At 51.7% G+C, this 14,820-nt stretch overlaps 1 protein-coding gene across 7 annotated transcripts in view; it reads right to left on the bottom strand.

Moving 5' to 3' along the window:
• The window catches only part of DDC (dopa decarboxylase), a 68,086-nt gene extending 54,225 nt beyond the window's left edge, over nucleotides 1-13,861 (bottom strand). Inside the window, exons 1-3 of one of the 7 annotated variants that reach the window (XM_057731821.1) lie at nucleotides 13,811-13,861; nucleotides 4,007-4,235; nucleotides 1,795-1,908 (exon numbers count right to left, since the gene is read on the bottom strand). In XM_057731821.1, the coding sequence (XP_057587804.1) occupies nucleotides 1,795-1,908; nucleotides 4,007-4,207 (315 nt within the window). In that variant the 5' untranslated portion in view covers nucleotides 4,208-4,235; nucleotides 13,811-13,861. Of the gene's footprint in view, nucleotides 1-636; nucleotides 1,009-1,794; nucleotides 1,909-3,183; nucleotides 3,342-4,006; nucleotides 4,236-4,313; nucleotides 4,593-4,768; nucleotides 4,886-13,810 lie in introns of those variants that run through there. The other 6 variants (XM_057731822.1, XM_057731818.1, XM_057731820.1 and 3 more) reach the window with 6 other exon arrangements.
• Between the last annotated feature and the right edge of the window lie 959 nt (nucleotides 13,862-14,820).

The following is a 14,820-nucleotide window of genomic DNA, read 5'->3' as shown; positions in this document are numbered from 1 at the left end:
TCCCCCGCACTTCTCTACCGCAAACCTCTAGGGGCTGCTGCTGGAGCAAGGGCCCAGGTCTTACAGAATTTCAAGAGCAGCATCAGGGTTTAATCTTCCACTGACCCCTAGACTAAAATTGCCCAATCCCAGGTGCTATTCAAATGCCCCCCAAAACTTTCAAACATGTGCTCTCTGGCCACGACTCAGGAAGGATGGCTGGGCAGGAAGGCACTGACCACGGTGATCACCTGCTCCCCGGGCACACTGCGCCCGCACTGGGAGCTCACTCATTCAGCTGTCTTGTTTGTTTACGGAAGGATCTAGAAAGGCTCACTGGTGGACCCTGGTCCACAGTCACAGAGGGAGGAGTGAGATGGGCAGAGTGGAGGAGGTGATGTCCTGGGAGCCCCCTCAGGTCTCTGATCTTGACTTCCCTGCTCTGGGGATGGTCCTCCTTGTGCTCGGGAAGGGGCGGGTTGGCCCCTGGCTCCGCCTGGGGGTGGACGGACCTCCCCGTCCACGTGGGTCTTACTGTGGTGACCCGGGTGCTCTCGGCCCCCACACGTGCCCCAGCTCTCCACGCACTGCTGGTCAGCCCACCCGGAGGGTCCCACCCCATCCTGGCCAAGCCTGGGTCCAGGCGCGGGAACCTGCCTTGCCGTCCAGAACCCGGGGCTCAGCCGGTGCACCTCAGAGACAGCGAGGCAGCCCTCCAAGGCCCCAGAGCACCGGGCAGTTCTCACAAAGAACAGACACAGCAGGACAGATGCCGTCCCCCCGAGGGCCAGGATGGCAGTGGAGAGGCAGAGCTGAGCGGAGTCTGCTGTGGTATCTCACATAAGGATGGTGTGCTCAGCAGAGACAGAGGAAGGTCCCCAGGCCACGCTGGCCACGCCCAGTCGGCTCCCCTGCAAAAAGCTTCCTGCTGCTCGAGGCAGGACAGGGGGCAGCCCTCCAACCCTGCCCCTCAGGGCGCTGGGGCCCACTCCCCCAGCAAGTCCGGACCCCAGCCTAAAGAGGAGTGGGGGTGGGGTGGGGAACTGGGGGTCGGGGGGTGCTGGGAGCAGCGGGCAGCTCAGGAGCCCACATCTCCCTACAGGCCAGAGCCCGTCATTCACCACGAGCCAGGAGTCAGGAGTCCACGCCGCTCCGAGGCACGAGCGAGGAAGCACTCTGGACCCGAAGGGCCAGGAGCAGACCCCGGCCTGGGGGGACGTCCCAGGGTGTGGGCAGCCGTGGGGTCCCGGGCACGGTCAGCAGGCAGCCCTCCTCCTGGGCACTGTGTTTGGGAAGGCAGGACTCTTTCCCGAGCTGCTGAGTTGGGAATTTTTCGAGCCCTTTTATCTGCAGATAAGATGGGCCTGAGGCGGGTGGTGTGGCAGCAGGGCCGGGCCCCTGCTCTTGGCACCAACTGCTGCTGGGCTGGGGTCTCTCTCGGCACGGCAGCCGTGGCCGCGAACAGAGGGGATGGGACAAGGGCAGAAGTGTTCCCCAAGCTGCAGATTGTACAGAGACCCCTGTTCTGCTTGGCAGACACACAGATTCCGGGCTTGGGCTGCAGAAACCCCAGGGCCGCCACTGTGGTTTGAATTCAAGCCAAGCACCTCTAAACGCAGCGCTGTGCAGACCTGGCTTCGGATGTGGGACATCACTCCCCCTCTGTTCCCCCGAATTCCAAAGGCCCGCATGAGGCTCCTGGGCTGAGTCCCTCTCCCTCCCGAGGGGGCACCGCCACCTGCGTGCCGGCTGAGTCCTGGTTCCGTATCTCCATGCAGGGCATCCCCAAGACCCCCAGGATCCCCCGACACTCACCCAGGAGAAGCCGATGCAGCCGATGGCCCCGCACAGCATGTCGGCGAGCAGGGCCGGGTAAGAGCTGGCCGTGGGGAAGTAGGCGAAGAAGTACGGGCTGTGCCAGTGCGTCACCTGGGAGGGACACGGCGGTCACTCTGGGCCCGGGAGTCCGGCCCCGCAGGCAGGGGACCCAGGGTGCTGGGTTTGCCATGGCCAACCAAGTCTCTAAGAAGACCCCTGCTTTAAATTCTGGCCAGAAGCACGTGTCAGTGAGGGGACTGCCCCTGAGGCCCCATCTCTTTCTGCTATGAGATTGTTTTTCCTAAAACTGCTCCAAAAAAAAAAAAATAGTCTATATCAGAAAAAAAGAAAAAGAGTTCTGACTTCTGACATTTCTTCAGCCGCCTTCCTGCTGTCCCCTCACTCTCCTGTACAATCGCTTCCCGGCTAACGGAGCAGAAGCTTCCGGATTCCACAGTCTCCCTGCGCCTGCCCCCTGTCACGATCTGTAGCGTGTATCCCCAGATTCCTGTGTGGAAGCCCTAACCCTGGGAGATGTACCCTGAGGTGCGGCTTCTGGGAGGTGATGGGTAAGACGAGATGGTGAGGGTGCCCTCCTCCCCCTCCGCTCTGCAGGGAGGAGATGCCAGGATGAGGACCTCCCTGGACGCTAATCTGCGGGAACCTTCATCTTGGAAGCCCAGCCTCAGCCCCCTGAGAAGTGGATGTTGCTGTCCAAGCTGCCAGCCATGGTATTTGCAGCTGCAGAGCAGCCAGGACAGCCCAGGGCCTGACATTTAACCACACTCCCGGGAGGGATTTGATGCCTAGCAGCTTCTCGTACTCGCACAGCCTCCGGGCGGGCGAGAACCGGAATCCTGAGCTCAGCTCAAAGCACAAATGTCATGGGAACTCCCAGGAGGACGAGCAGGGGAGGTGCCCCGGGCTTGAGGGATGACCAGAGAGCCCCGTGGACGGGGGCTCCACGCCCTGAGATCCCGGGCCCCGAGGTCCTGACTGCAGATGAGGGGGTGAGGCTGAGGGTCTGGGACCCCTCCTGCCACAGCAGTGCACTCGCTTTTAGGTGAGCCCTGGGCAGGGAACATCTCACCGTGCAAGGATGAAGTACAGTGGAGTTTCCTTTGAACTGGAGCTGTCTGCTCCCCTCTGAGGGACTCTCAGGGGACACCTGGTCCTGGTCCTCCCCACTCCTGTCTGTGGCCCCGGGCACAGCCCACGTCGAGGCTCACTGGCCTCAGACAAAGAGGCCCGCTTTGGTGGTCAGGGCTGGGCGGACACAGCACCACGCAGCCCACTCGCAAATAAAATAAACGAAACATTTCTTCCACACACGTGATTTCCCCTCTGCTGAACACAAAACAGCTTTATATGGGGCAATTAACTTACTTGAAACCAGCCACCAGGGGTTCATTTCCTCCACAGTCATGGGACGACTCTCTCAGTTCCAGGGTCTCAGGACCCGATGGGGCTGTTCCGGGGCAGACCCCTCTCCCATATCCTCTGCTGTAGTTCCTCACTGAAGTGCCCAGATAATAGTATCTGATGCACATTTCCTGAGTTGTTTTGCAGATGCTAAAACCCCCACCAAATGGAAGAAATTAACTACCTGATGCCCATAAGCGCACAGTGCCCACCTACTGGAGCCTGAGGACTGATACTGTTAACCCCTGTGAGACTGCCCTGTAACCTCACCATCAACAATTAGAAAATTGTGTGCAAGCTGATCACTTAACCCAGGACACCCCTCCCTCATCCGGCCTTTAAAAATGCTTTCCTGAAACCTATCAGGGAGCTCGGGCTTTTTGAGCACTAGCTGTCCAGAACTTGCTTGGAGCCTCTACAATAGACGCTGTACTTTCCTTCACCACAACCCGATGTCAGTAGATTGGCTTTACTGCATGTGGGCGAGCAGACCCAAGTTGGTTCAGTAATTGTGGGGCTCGGGGGAAAGCATAGTCACTGCCTTGGGAACTCACTCAGCCTGGGTTGCCATCCTGGCTCCATCACTTACTAGCTGCGTGACCTTAGGCTGGTCACCCAACCTCTCTGGGCTTCAGTTGCCTCAGGTATAAAACAGAAATAACAAAGTTTCTTTCCAAGGAAATGGTTGTGAGGATTAGGTGAAATAATTCATGTGAATTGCCAGACACCCAGTAAATGTCAAATTAGCTGTAGCCCTCCTAGCCTCTGACCTTGGATACAGGCTTACCCCTGGCATGATGATCTTCTCGACGTCCTTAATGATGTCCTCAAATGTTTCTGGCTCCTGGGGGGCAGTGGCGGGGATCAGGGGGCGCAGGTAGCCGGGCTCCACGTCGGGGTACACCTGGCGTCCCTCGATGCCTTCCAAGTAGTCAGCCACGTAATCCACCATCTCTTTTCCTCTCCTGCGGAACTCGCTTGCATTCATGGTGACCAGGCTTCCTTAGGGGCAAAACCTGCACAGGGAGAAAAAAAGTCAGTTGGCAAACACGACAACTTTTTGCCCAGAGTGGGGCAGTTCCAAGCAAACTGACCGCTGGGGCTGCCTGGGCGGAGACCCAAACACCCTGGAGCCCACCGACACTGCAATTTGCAAGCATTTTCCTTCCACGTCCAGACAGGGTAGATACGACCCTGGATTTGGAGACTGCAGCAAAGCGCTTGTCTTACTATTCACCAGCTGTTCAACTGAAGACAACGCCACGTCTCAGTCTCATTTTTTTTTCTGCCTGCATCCGTGAAATGGACCAGGGCACACATTAATTTCCATGGTCCATCCCAACTTGAATAACAAGCCCTGGTCCAAGTCCTGCCTCGCTCTCCACTAGCTGTGGGACAGAGCCTCTCTGAGCCTCTCTCTTTATCTGAGAAAAGCAGATGACAGTGCAGATCTTTCCGGAAGCTATGAAGATGGTCACGTGGTATGAGTACAGCACTCAGCCCAGAGCCCGGGCAGCATAAGTCCCAGCAGCGAGGCTTCTTCCTTTACCTTGACTCCATCACCAGATGGAAATGCCCCCCTGCACACAACCTGCTTTTTAAAAATTGTGCTTCCTTTTCTCCTCACATAACAATGTACATGTGATCCTGGTCCTCTGTGGCAGCAACATTCCATAAAGTGTCCATGAGCACTGAATTAGCAAATGCTGGACCTTTCCCAGGGGAAACGCAAGGTCACTTTCCTGTGCTATTCTGGTCTCATGTTTTTGTCAACCAATCAATACATACTCTTCTTTATGTTTGTTTTTTTTTTAAGACACTTTAATATATGGTGACTCACCAACTTTGAACTCCTGGCCAACAGCCCTCTAGCTCATGAATGAAGCTCATCTAACACTCGTGTTTTCTCCCTAAAGCACATCACAGCCTTCTCGCTCGCATGTAGGATCCCTAGAACGCCCTTCAGCACTATATTTGGGGGCCATTTTAAATAGTCAGATCACCAAGAATAACACAAAAACGTGGCACTAAATAGACCACTTGTGGAAACAACTGGGCAGAGCGTTGCCTTGTTAGATTCCGCTGGGAATAAACGCCTTGAGCAACTCAAATGTTTCATCCTGCTGTATCACGAGGCATCATGAGTACTGATGTGGGGATTACAAATGAATTGTAGCAAATAGTCACATTTGCATATAGAAAAATCGGTGAATAATAAGCACAGACTGTATTCTCCAAACAGGAAACATGGACAACACAAAGAAAAACATTCGCCAAGAATCCCATGATTTCATTTTACTTTGATCAATGAAGTCAAATAGTTTTCTCACACTTTTTTGTCCTTTGGATTTCTTTTTCTATGAGTTGCTTTTTCATTGCCTTCTTTCTACTAGGGTGTTAGATGTTTTCTTATTTAATTGCAAGAGCTCTAATATAATAAATACTTGTACCCTATGTGTCTGATATATTTTGCAGACATTTTCCTCATTTTTATTGGACCTCGTTTTGCTTTTAATTTTATTCCGACCTACAAGAATTTTAATTTTTAGGTAGTCAGATCTCCAGATCTATTTCTTTGTGATTTGTTCCTTGTGCATGACTATTTTAAATGCCTTTTAGAGTAAATACTCGAGCAACCTTCATTTGCCCTACTAAAGGGGGGCACCTGCACCTAAAGCTGAAGGCTCAGGTGAGGAGCTGTGCAAAAATTAAGAAAGATGCTTGGGGTCTTGGAATACCAGCTGCTCCCTTCTAACAGGAGTGCAAGAGTACAATGGCCAAACAAGATGCCTCGGGAAAAAATAAACTTTCAGGCACACCAACTTGCCTCCCAAAGAAATACTCCCAGTCAAATTGTAAGATAAGAAAGGATTATTATTTTCGAATCACTCTGTCATTTATTTGCCAATTCTTTTCCACAAAGACCTTTCCAAAAGGCTTTTCGTGCAAAGCCACAGAGAATCTTGTGTTCATTTTGGAGCTGTTTGCTATTTCGTGCCCCCAAAGCTGGGCAAATATTAGCTGGAAGATGTAGAGGATGATAAAGGTTATGACTGATGTCTTTTCAGGCCTTGAATCAGCGTCTGTTGACATAATCTGATCGCAGCGCCCGCCAGCAGCTGCAGCCCTGGTACTTTACGTGCAGTCCCTGTGGGGCACGCGTGTGTGCGGTGAACCCCCCCTGCTCAGGGAGGTATGAACCCCACTGCAGGGCCTCGGACTTCCTGGCTGACCTGGGGAGTCACTCGTTTTCATACTTTATCATTCCACAGACATCCTTGGCTAACTGAGGGCTTCTCCAAGCAGAGTCCTCAACTCTTTATTTTGCTTTCTTAGGACCAATCAGACCCTGGACCACAGCAATACTATGAATGTTTCCTGAATGAGGAAAGAATAAATGAATGAGCAAAGGAACCAATGAATGGACAGAAAATCTTTTTGTCCTCTAAACATTTTGTTTCTGACACATGCTATATTAGGTCCTACTCTCTACCTTTAAGATAGCCCTAAGCCACCAGCCCATCACGTACCTGCCAGAAAAAAGCCACAGGAGACAATCACGGCTCAAGGACAATGGGCCCCTTCCCCAGGGAATCCTGACCCCTCCACCCCGGCCTCTCGTGTCTAGTTCGCACCAAGCCTCTAACCCTGCAGGTTCAGAACTGGTATGGTTTCCCCAGTCTTGGCCCCAGAAGTTCACCTTGGATTTGGGCTTCCCTCTTCTCTGGCCCCAGCAGTCCCTGTGGTCCTAGTAGGAAATATCCCCCTCTCTGAACCACTAGAATCCTACCTTTGCTACAGGTGTTGGGCAAGAACCCAACCAGGCTCTAGCTGATGCTTCCCTGGCAGTGGGGGTGGGGTGGGATTGGGTGTCCACGGGCCTTGGTGCATAGCTTGTGTGGTGACTACACACCCGGCACTGACCACACAGAATCGGCCATGCCCGCTGTACAAGGGTCTGAGTGCAGCCACCCCTCCCAGCAGACAGAGGACCACGACCAAGATGCTTTGTGTCTGTCCATGGTCCTGCCTATCAGTACAGACGAGCCCTGGTCTTGTTTCAAACCCTGGGATACTGGACACTTCACTCAACCTTTCCTGGCTTTCCTTCCCTATCTGGATAAAAAGAAAACTGTTTACTTTGTTTACATTATTTCAGGAAAAATAAATTATAATTATGTCTCAAAAAACACTTTTCCCTCTGGGACTGTGAGACCTTGACTCTTTTTTTAACTTCAAGCACATAAGTAACAATTTAGGTGCAAAGCTAAATTGGCTGAGTTTCCTCTGAATTGACTGGTTTCTTTGTGGACAGAAAGAGGATAAATAAAACCAACAGGAGAAATGCTTCTAACCAGGATGCTCGGGAAGCTTCTAGCAAGGAGAGCTTTCTAACAGTAAGGATGCCAGTCTGTTAACTTGCCTCAAAAAAAAAAAATCCTCTAAGATCTTTTGTGCTATGTAAGACTCTAGTTACCAGCGATGGATTTAGGAGCCTTAGGGATGCTTAGGGATGGGGTGCCCAGGTCATTTGTGCAAAGCTGCACCTTTATCAGGCTTGCCCAGACAGAGCTGGCACCATGGAGGAGACAAAGGAGGTGGAAACCTCTGTCCTTCAACATCTCACCAGTGCCTCCCTTTGGCAAAACGCTACCAGGATCCAGGTGTCCTGGGAACCAGGGAAGCACAGCCTGTGGGGGTCTGGTGGGGACAGGAAGAGACAGGAAGAGACCCAAACAGGCTACCCTAACCCGCTGCACGCTTTGTTACATCTGTGATATTGCTACCCTCATTTTACAGGAGGAAGAGATGTTTAGGTTCTTCCCAGGTGTGAAGCCCGTGGTGGCAGAGATGAGGCAGAGCCCACGTGTCCTGCCAAGCAGTCTGTCCTTTATGCCAAGGTGCCCCCACTTGTCATTCCAATTGTTAGTCTGGTACCTCGTAGAACACACATGCACGCACAGGCGCACACACCCTTACCACTTTCTTCCACTCATACAATTGCGTTACATAAACCAGGGTGTTCTCATTGAAACAGGGACTCTCTCACTGGTTTAAAAAATGGTCAGCATTACAAATAATAAATGCTGGAGAGGGTGTGGAGAAAAGGGAACCCTCTTGCATGGTTGGTGGGAATGTAAATTGGTGCAGCCACTGTGGAAAACAGTATGGAGGTTTCTGAAAAAAACTAAAAATGCAACTACCATAGGATCCAGCAATCCCAATGCTGGGCATATATCCAGAGAGAACTATAATTCGAAAAGATACATGCACCCCAATGTTCATAGCAGCACTATTTACAATAGCCAAGACATGGAAACCACCTACGTGTCCATCCACAGAGGAATGGATAAAGGAGATGTGGTACATATATACAAAGGAATATTACTCAGCCATAAAACAGAATGAAATAATGCCATTTGCAGCAACATGGATGGACTGAGAGATTACAACCCTAATGAAGTGAGTCAGACAGAGAAAGACAAATATGATATGATATCACTCATGTGCGGAACCTAAGAAAAGGATGCAAATGAACTTATCTACGAAACAGAAACAGACTTAGAAACAGAGAACAGACTTGTGGTTACCAAGGGGCAGGGGGGTGGGGGAGGGAACAACTGGGAGTGTGGGATTAGCAGATGCAAACTATTATGTACAGGATGGATAAGTACCAGGGCCTACTGTATATTGCACAGGGAACTATACTCAATATCCTGTGATGAACATAATGGGAAAGAATATTTTACCAAAAAAATGCATATATATGTATAACAGAATCACTTTGCTGTACAGCAGAACTTAACAAAACATTGTAAATCAACAGAGTTCAATACAATTTTTTAAAAAATGGTCAACATTTATACTAACTTACAGGCCCCAAGTGCGGTGTCAGCTCTTTGCATGTGCTCTAATTAAACTTCATAACAACCTTATCAGGACTATATTCACCCCCTGAACAAATAAGAAGGCTGAGGCTCAGAGAGGCCAGACCCAGTGCTCTGACCCCCCACCTGCCACATCCTAAGTGCACTGGACTCAAGCACAGGGGCAGTGCATCTCCAACAGCTTTGGGGTTTCCTGGAGAAAAAAAAAAGTATGACTAACCCTCTAGATTAGAAACTTCAAAAACCAGTTTCTTCCTGAGCTTCCAGGAACGATTTCCCAAACGCTCCCTAGAAGCCATGAGGGGCAAGGCAACCTCCCTTGGTGCCTCCCTTGCTCCTGATCACATTCCTGACAAATGGTAACTAGGAAGACAAGGAGCTTGCAACATTTTGGGAGGTGTGCCCATGGCCAAGCCAATTGACTTCCAAGCCTCCATCTTTAATCTGTAAAATGGCCATAACACTAAGTACTACAGAGAATTCTAAACAGGGTACAAAATCACTTATATGGCTGGTGATCCACGCCATGGTAGCTTCTCCAGGGAGTTTGCTGTCAGAGGGGAAATCCCAAGAGGCCTGAGCAGACGGGCAGTGGGTTCTCCCTGGTTAGGGTTGGACACCCAGGAAACACCTCCTCTCTGGCCAGCTGGGTCTGGACTAGAGAGGTTCCATGCTACACTTCACAAAACCGGATTCTTCCACACTGCAATCCGCAGACTGTGCTCCTCCTCCCAATGGCCATGGGGAGTAGAGAGAACAGGGGTTAAGGTCAGTGCAAACAGGCTTGAGCCCTGACTCTGCTGCGAGAGGCTGGGCAGCTGTCGGCCAACTCCGTGGCCTCTGGAGCCTCGGTTTAGCCCCTTGTAACCTGGCAGCGAGATGCTGCAGACAGGAGGCACTCAAGACTGTAAAGCTGTGTCTGGCACTTGTGGATCCCGATGTTAGGAAAGAAGCAGGTCAGATCGTCATGAGGTCAGACAGAGCACCAGGTGGCAGGAGAAAGCAGGGGGTGGGGAGGGTGGATACCCACCCTGGATGGACCCTGATTAAATTTCAAGGGGAAAGCCTCGCTCCTCTGACATGAGAGGAACTTTGAGTCTGTTTCCGATCCAGTCCCTGGTTAATAAACATTCCCCATCTCAGTATTTTCCTGGCCAACAACTCTCTATGGGATGGAGCCATAAAGAAATTTATAGCATGATTTTCAATTTTACTCTCATGGGAAGATACTATTTTCACTTACATCTCTGCAAACGGATTGTGACGGAATGTAAAGCCGGCTGAAAAATTTCCAACTTAAGCAATTTCAAAAGCAGAGAAATGGGGACTCTCCTGGTGGTCCAGTGGTTAAGAATCTGCCTTCCAATGCAGGAGACATGGGTTCGATCCCCGGTCTGGGAAGATCCTACATGCCTTAGGGCAACAAAGCCTGTGTGCTCTAGAGCCCACGTGCCACAACTAGAGAGCCTGCATGCCGCAACTACTGAGCCTGTGCACTCTAGAGCCTGCATGCCACAACAAAAAGATCCCACATGCTGCAATGAAGAGCCTGCATGCTGCAATCAAGACTCAAGGCAGCCAAATAAATAAATAAATATTTTTTTTTGTAAGTAGAGAAATGTCAGTGACATCAAACCAGTTGCTACTGTTCCAATTTACGCCTGAGCTCAGACCATTCGAATGGCTGTCATCAGGACGTGTGTATCATTCGGTAGCCCCTTGTCACTTATTTTCCCCATAAGCATAATTATGTTAATATTGTGCACATGTGTACCCTTATCAATACCTGCCAATTTCACAGTGTCACCTCCCACATGGGTGGCACGTTATTGGCTGCTGTGAACAGCACTGCAGTGGGGAAAGTGGCCGCTTGCGCCCCATCACAGCGCTTGTCCCTTTATTCCCCTGTCAAATTTGTCCCTCAGAGACACTAATTCCCCAGTGGAATTCAGAGGTGTGAGTTTTGTAGTTCTTTTGCATGTTGCCAAATTGCTTTTCAGAAAAATCAGAATGATACAAAAATGTCACCCCCCCATCCAGCGTGGTGGGCATGAACAAACACCCTATCTCAGCTAGCTTTTATCACTCATTCACAGTTTCAACTTAAGCTTAAAATTTTGTCATTTTATCATTTCCACTCCTGTGTGCTCTCCTAAAACATTTCCATAAGAACCATCAGTCATCTTCATTTGAACTTTCATCCTCTGTTTCCATTTTATTTTCATGTCAGATTAGACCTCCTCCCTTAAATTTTTCCCTCATTTTTTCCTCCATCCTTACCCCCCTTTCTTTTATTCTCCTGAAGTCACATTAAGAGTTGATAAAAGGTCACAACCATCTGCCTTTTCTATAGACTCGAGACTATGAATGATGTCCCAGTTGGTTGTTTCTTTCCATGGCAGCCGGGACGCCCCATAACTACAATGCATATTGACGTCCCAGCCAGAACAAACATGCCACACCTGCCACTGTGCATCCAGGCGGTGTCTCCGGCACACGCTCTGAGGAGTCTCCACTTTTTTCACAAGTCAGGTCAGCAGTAAACACGGACTCCTGGATTCACTGTGAACACTTAGCCTTGGGCACGGCTGCAGGTCTGTCACCTGCATTACTGAGAAGCCTGCATCTGAGGCTCCTCCGAGCTGAATCCTGAGAACATGTGGACCTTGGCGGCCCATGGTCCAAGAAACCAGACGCATCATCGTTGCCTGACCTGCTAAGCTTGTTGTATGCCTTATGCCCTCAACGCTCTCAACACCCCTGCACGTATCATCACTGCTGTTTCACCAAGGCTCCGAGGGGCTGGTGCCTCGACCGAGGCCACAGAGCCAGTAACGGGCACAGCGGCACAAGCATTTCTGACCATGAATCCAGCCTCCCCGAGCCCTGTGGCCGAGCATCCATGCACACCTGGGCTGCCCGCCACCTGCGTCCTCACACGACCCAAGGAGCCAGAGCCCACAGACCCCAGGGGCTCCCACCTGGGCTGGGGAGGCAGCACCTGGCACCCAGAGTGTGGTCGGGGTCCCACACGGTCACCACACGCAGAAGAAGATGCTCCAGGTTAGTGCGCTGGGACCCCACCTGGGCTGGTCCCCACGCAAACGGAAACAGGCAGAAGCTAAACAACAGGCAGGGCTGCTTCCCCAGTTCCTCCAAACCTTGATAAATGCCGAATGGTGACCAACCACAGGGCCTGGGGCAGCCCTTCACCTCTGTTCTCTCAGTCTTCACAGCAGCTCTGCAAAGAAGTGAAATTATCCCCACTCTGGAAGTGAGGAGACAGGTTTAGGGGAGCAGGGGGCTGGACGATGCCACACAGCTCATCAGTGGTTTCACATGTGGGTCTGTGCACTCTGAAGACCAGACCACTTCTCTTTGGCCTGGGGTCCCCCACACCCCTCGCTTATAGGGAGCCTAGTTGCACGGAGAATTCAGGAGGATTTCAGCCTTTCCTCGGAGGCTGTGTGCCAATCCTCTGCCCTCGTACGCCTCGAGCATCCTCATCCGGAAATGCCGGTAAGACCCGGGGAAACCCAGGACCACTCTTCTAAAATATCGAGGGAGTCTAACTTTCCTGGAGTCTCTTCCCAAACTTAACCACCGGACTCAGATGGAGAGTTAACAGAGTAAAACCTTCAGAATAATCAACCTCTGGAAGAGGGGAAAATACGTAAATAAATCCCCCAGCTGTGTATTTGAATTTGCGGAGGTTTAAAGGGGTTTTGTTTTATTTTCATTATCTTAAGCCAACTGGCTGTGTGCCGCAGCCCACGTGCCTTGGGCCCAGGAGAGACAGAAGAGGCTGCTGTGAATGTCAGGATGTCTTTCTTTCAGAGACACCCAGATGCACCTCATCTTGCCTATGTATTAACTGTTCCAGGGTCACCACTGTCCTGGCCAGGTTTTACGCCGCAATTGTCCCCTTTGATTTTGGTTCTGTCTCAAAAGGAAAACACTGCTGATTTAAATGAGAAACCAATTGTAAAGACCCAAGTCTTGGAGCCTTTGAGAAAAATAGGAGGAAGGGGAAAACCCAAGCCACTTTCTTGAATTTCCCTTGGAAATCGGAGAAAACAACATACCCTCGGCAGATGGACCCCTCAGCAGCCTTTAGAATCCCCTCCCCCACTTCCCCACCTGTGGTTTCCTTGCTTATTAATAACATAGGTCCCATTAGTGACCACCTACTGTGTGCTCAGCCCTCTGTAAACATCAGACCCAACTGATTTTTACAAGCATTGTGTGGGAGGATGCCCTTCACAGCAGAGGACCAAAGGGTCCATCTTTTCCCTCTCCCTGCCCCCCACCTCCTGATCTCCATGGGGCTCCAGATACACCATGAATCAGCCTGGAAAATAATTTCCACTCGCTCTGCTATGTTGCTATTATGGCTCAGAGATCATAGGCTAAAAACCCTCAGAAGTTTCTGATTCTTTATCTGACTTGTTGCTTAGACATGACACACACAAAAGCAGGGAACTTACGTTGATGCCTATTTTGTCAAAAAGTTCCTCCAGCATGCCACACCTGTACACATCTGGATACAGTCCCTCCCAGCTGGCCAGAGGAGACCACCCAGCTGCAATCAACAGGCAAGGCTCCTGCCCCCAAGTCCCCAAACCGGAGGGGCCCTGCCACCAGGAGCTCACCTCCCCTGTGAGTCTGGCCCCCAGGCTACGAGGACAAAGAGCGGTACTCACGGCAGCCCGAGGTGCTTGTTCTCTGTCTCTCTCTCTTCTCCTCGGTGACAGTTAAAAGGCACAGAGGATGAGACTGCCATTTATGTAGACAGTGTCCGCCTCCCCAAAGCCAATCAGAGCAGCTTGCTCTGCTTATTTACCCGGCAGCATCTCCAACTCCCGCCCTCCTGCTCCCCACCCTCTCCAGGACGTGAGGGTCGGGCAGGGCAGGGCAGGACCCTGGGACGGCAGAGCGTGCAGAGGCTGGGGCTGGGGAGGGGGAGAAGACAAGGGCAAGGGGCTCTGTGTCCCAGTGCCCTGTGCGGAACCCGGACTGCAGCCCGTTCTCCTGGAGTCTCTCCAGGCAACCTCTGAGCAGCTCCTGTCCCTTTCAAGGGGTGAAGAAGGGCCGGCCTGGGCAAGGCAAGCGAGGAGGACTGGCTCTGTGCTAGGGCTGAGCCACCAGCGCTGCACCTGTACCTGCTCCAGGCCACTGGGACTGCTGCGGAGGGGGCTGAGCTGACCACAGGTGGAGAGAGAAGCACTGAACCCAGGTTCACCGGATTCAAAGTCCTATTCTTTTACCCCCGGAGCCCACCAGCATCCAAAATATGGATTTCTTCAAACCTGGGCTTGGACTTCCGCTCTCATCCACCTCGCTGGGCAGGCTGACCTGGGCCTTATGGGGCAGGGGTCCTTCCTCAGTTAAGGTGGGCTCAGAGCCCGAGAGCCTGCAGAGGGGCCTGGTGGGAGCCCACCCAGGCAGCAGGGCACACAGATTCCCCTGCTCCCATCACTCACACTGAAGCTGCCCACCTGCTCACGCGGGCACACACACAAATGCCATCCACGCCTGCACACATCCACGCACACAGCCATGTGCACACGCAGAGGTTCACACACCATCATAAACATCCACGTACACACACAAGACACACACAGACACACATTCTTTCAGGGCCTGTGGCGCAGCCAAGAGCTGGGAACTCCGCACAGAGAGCCACACCCCCCTGGCTTTAAGGAAGCGGCAT

This window comes from Hippopotamus amphibius, chromosome 4 (assembly GCF_030028045.1).
Source record: "Hippopotamus amphibius kiboko isolate mHipAmp2 chromosome 4, mHipAmp2.hap2, whole genome shotgun sequence".
Taxonomy (NCBI): domain Eukaryota; kingdom Metazoa; phylum Chordata; class Mammalia; order Artiodactyla; family Hippopotamidae; genus Hippopotamus; species Hippopotamus amphibius.
The sequence above is the reverse complement of the archived record's forward strand: the minus strand, read 5'-3'. Positions and strand labels throughout refer to the sequence as shown.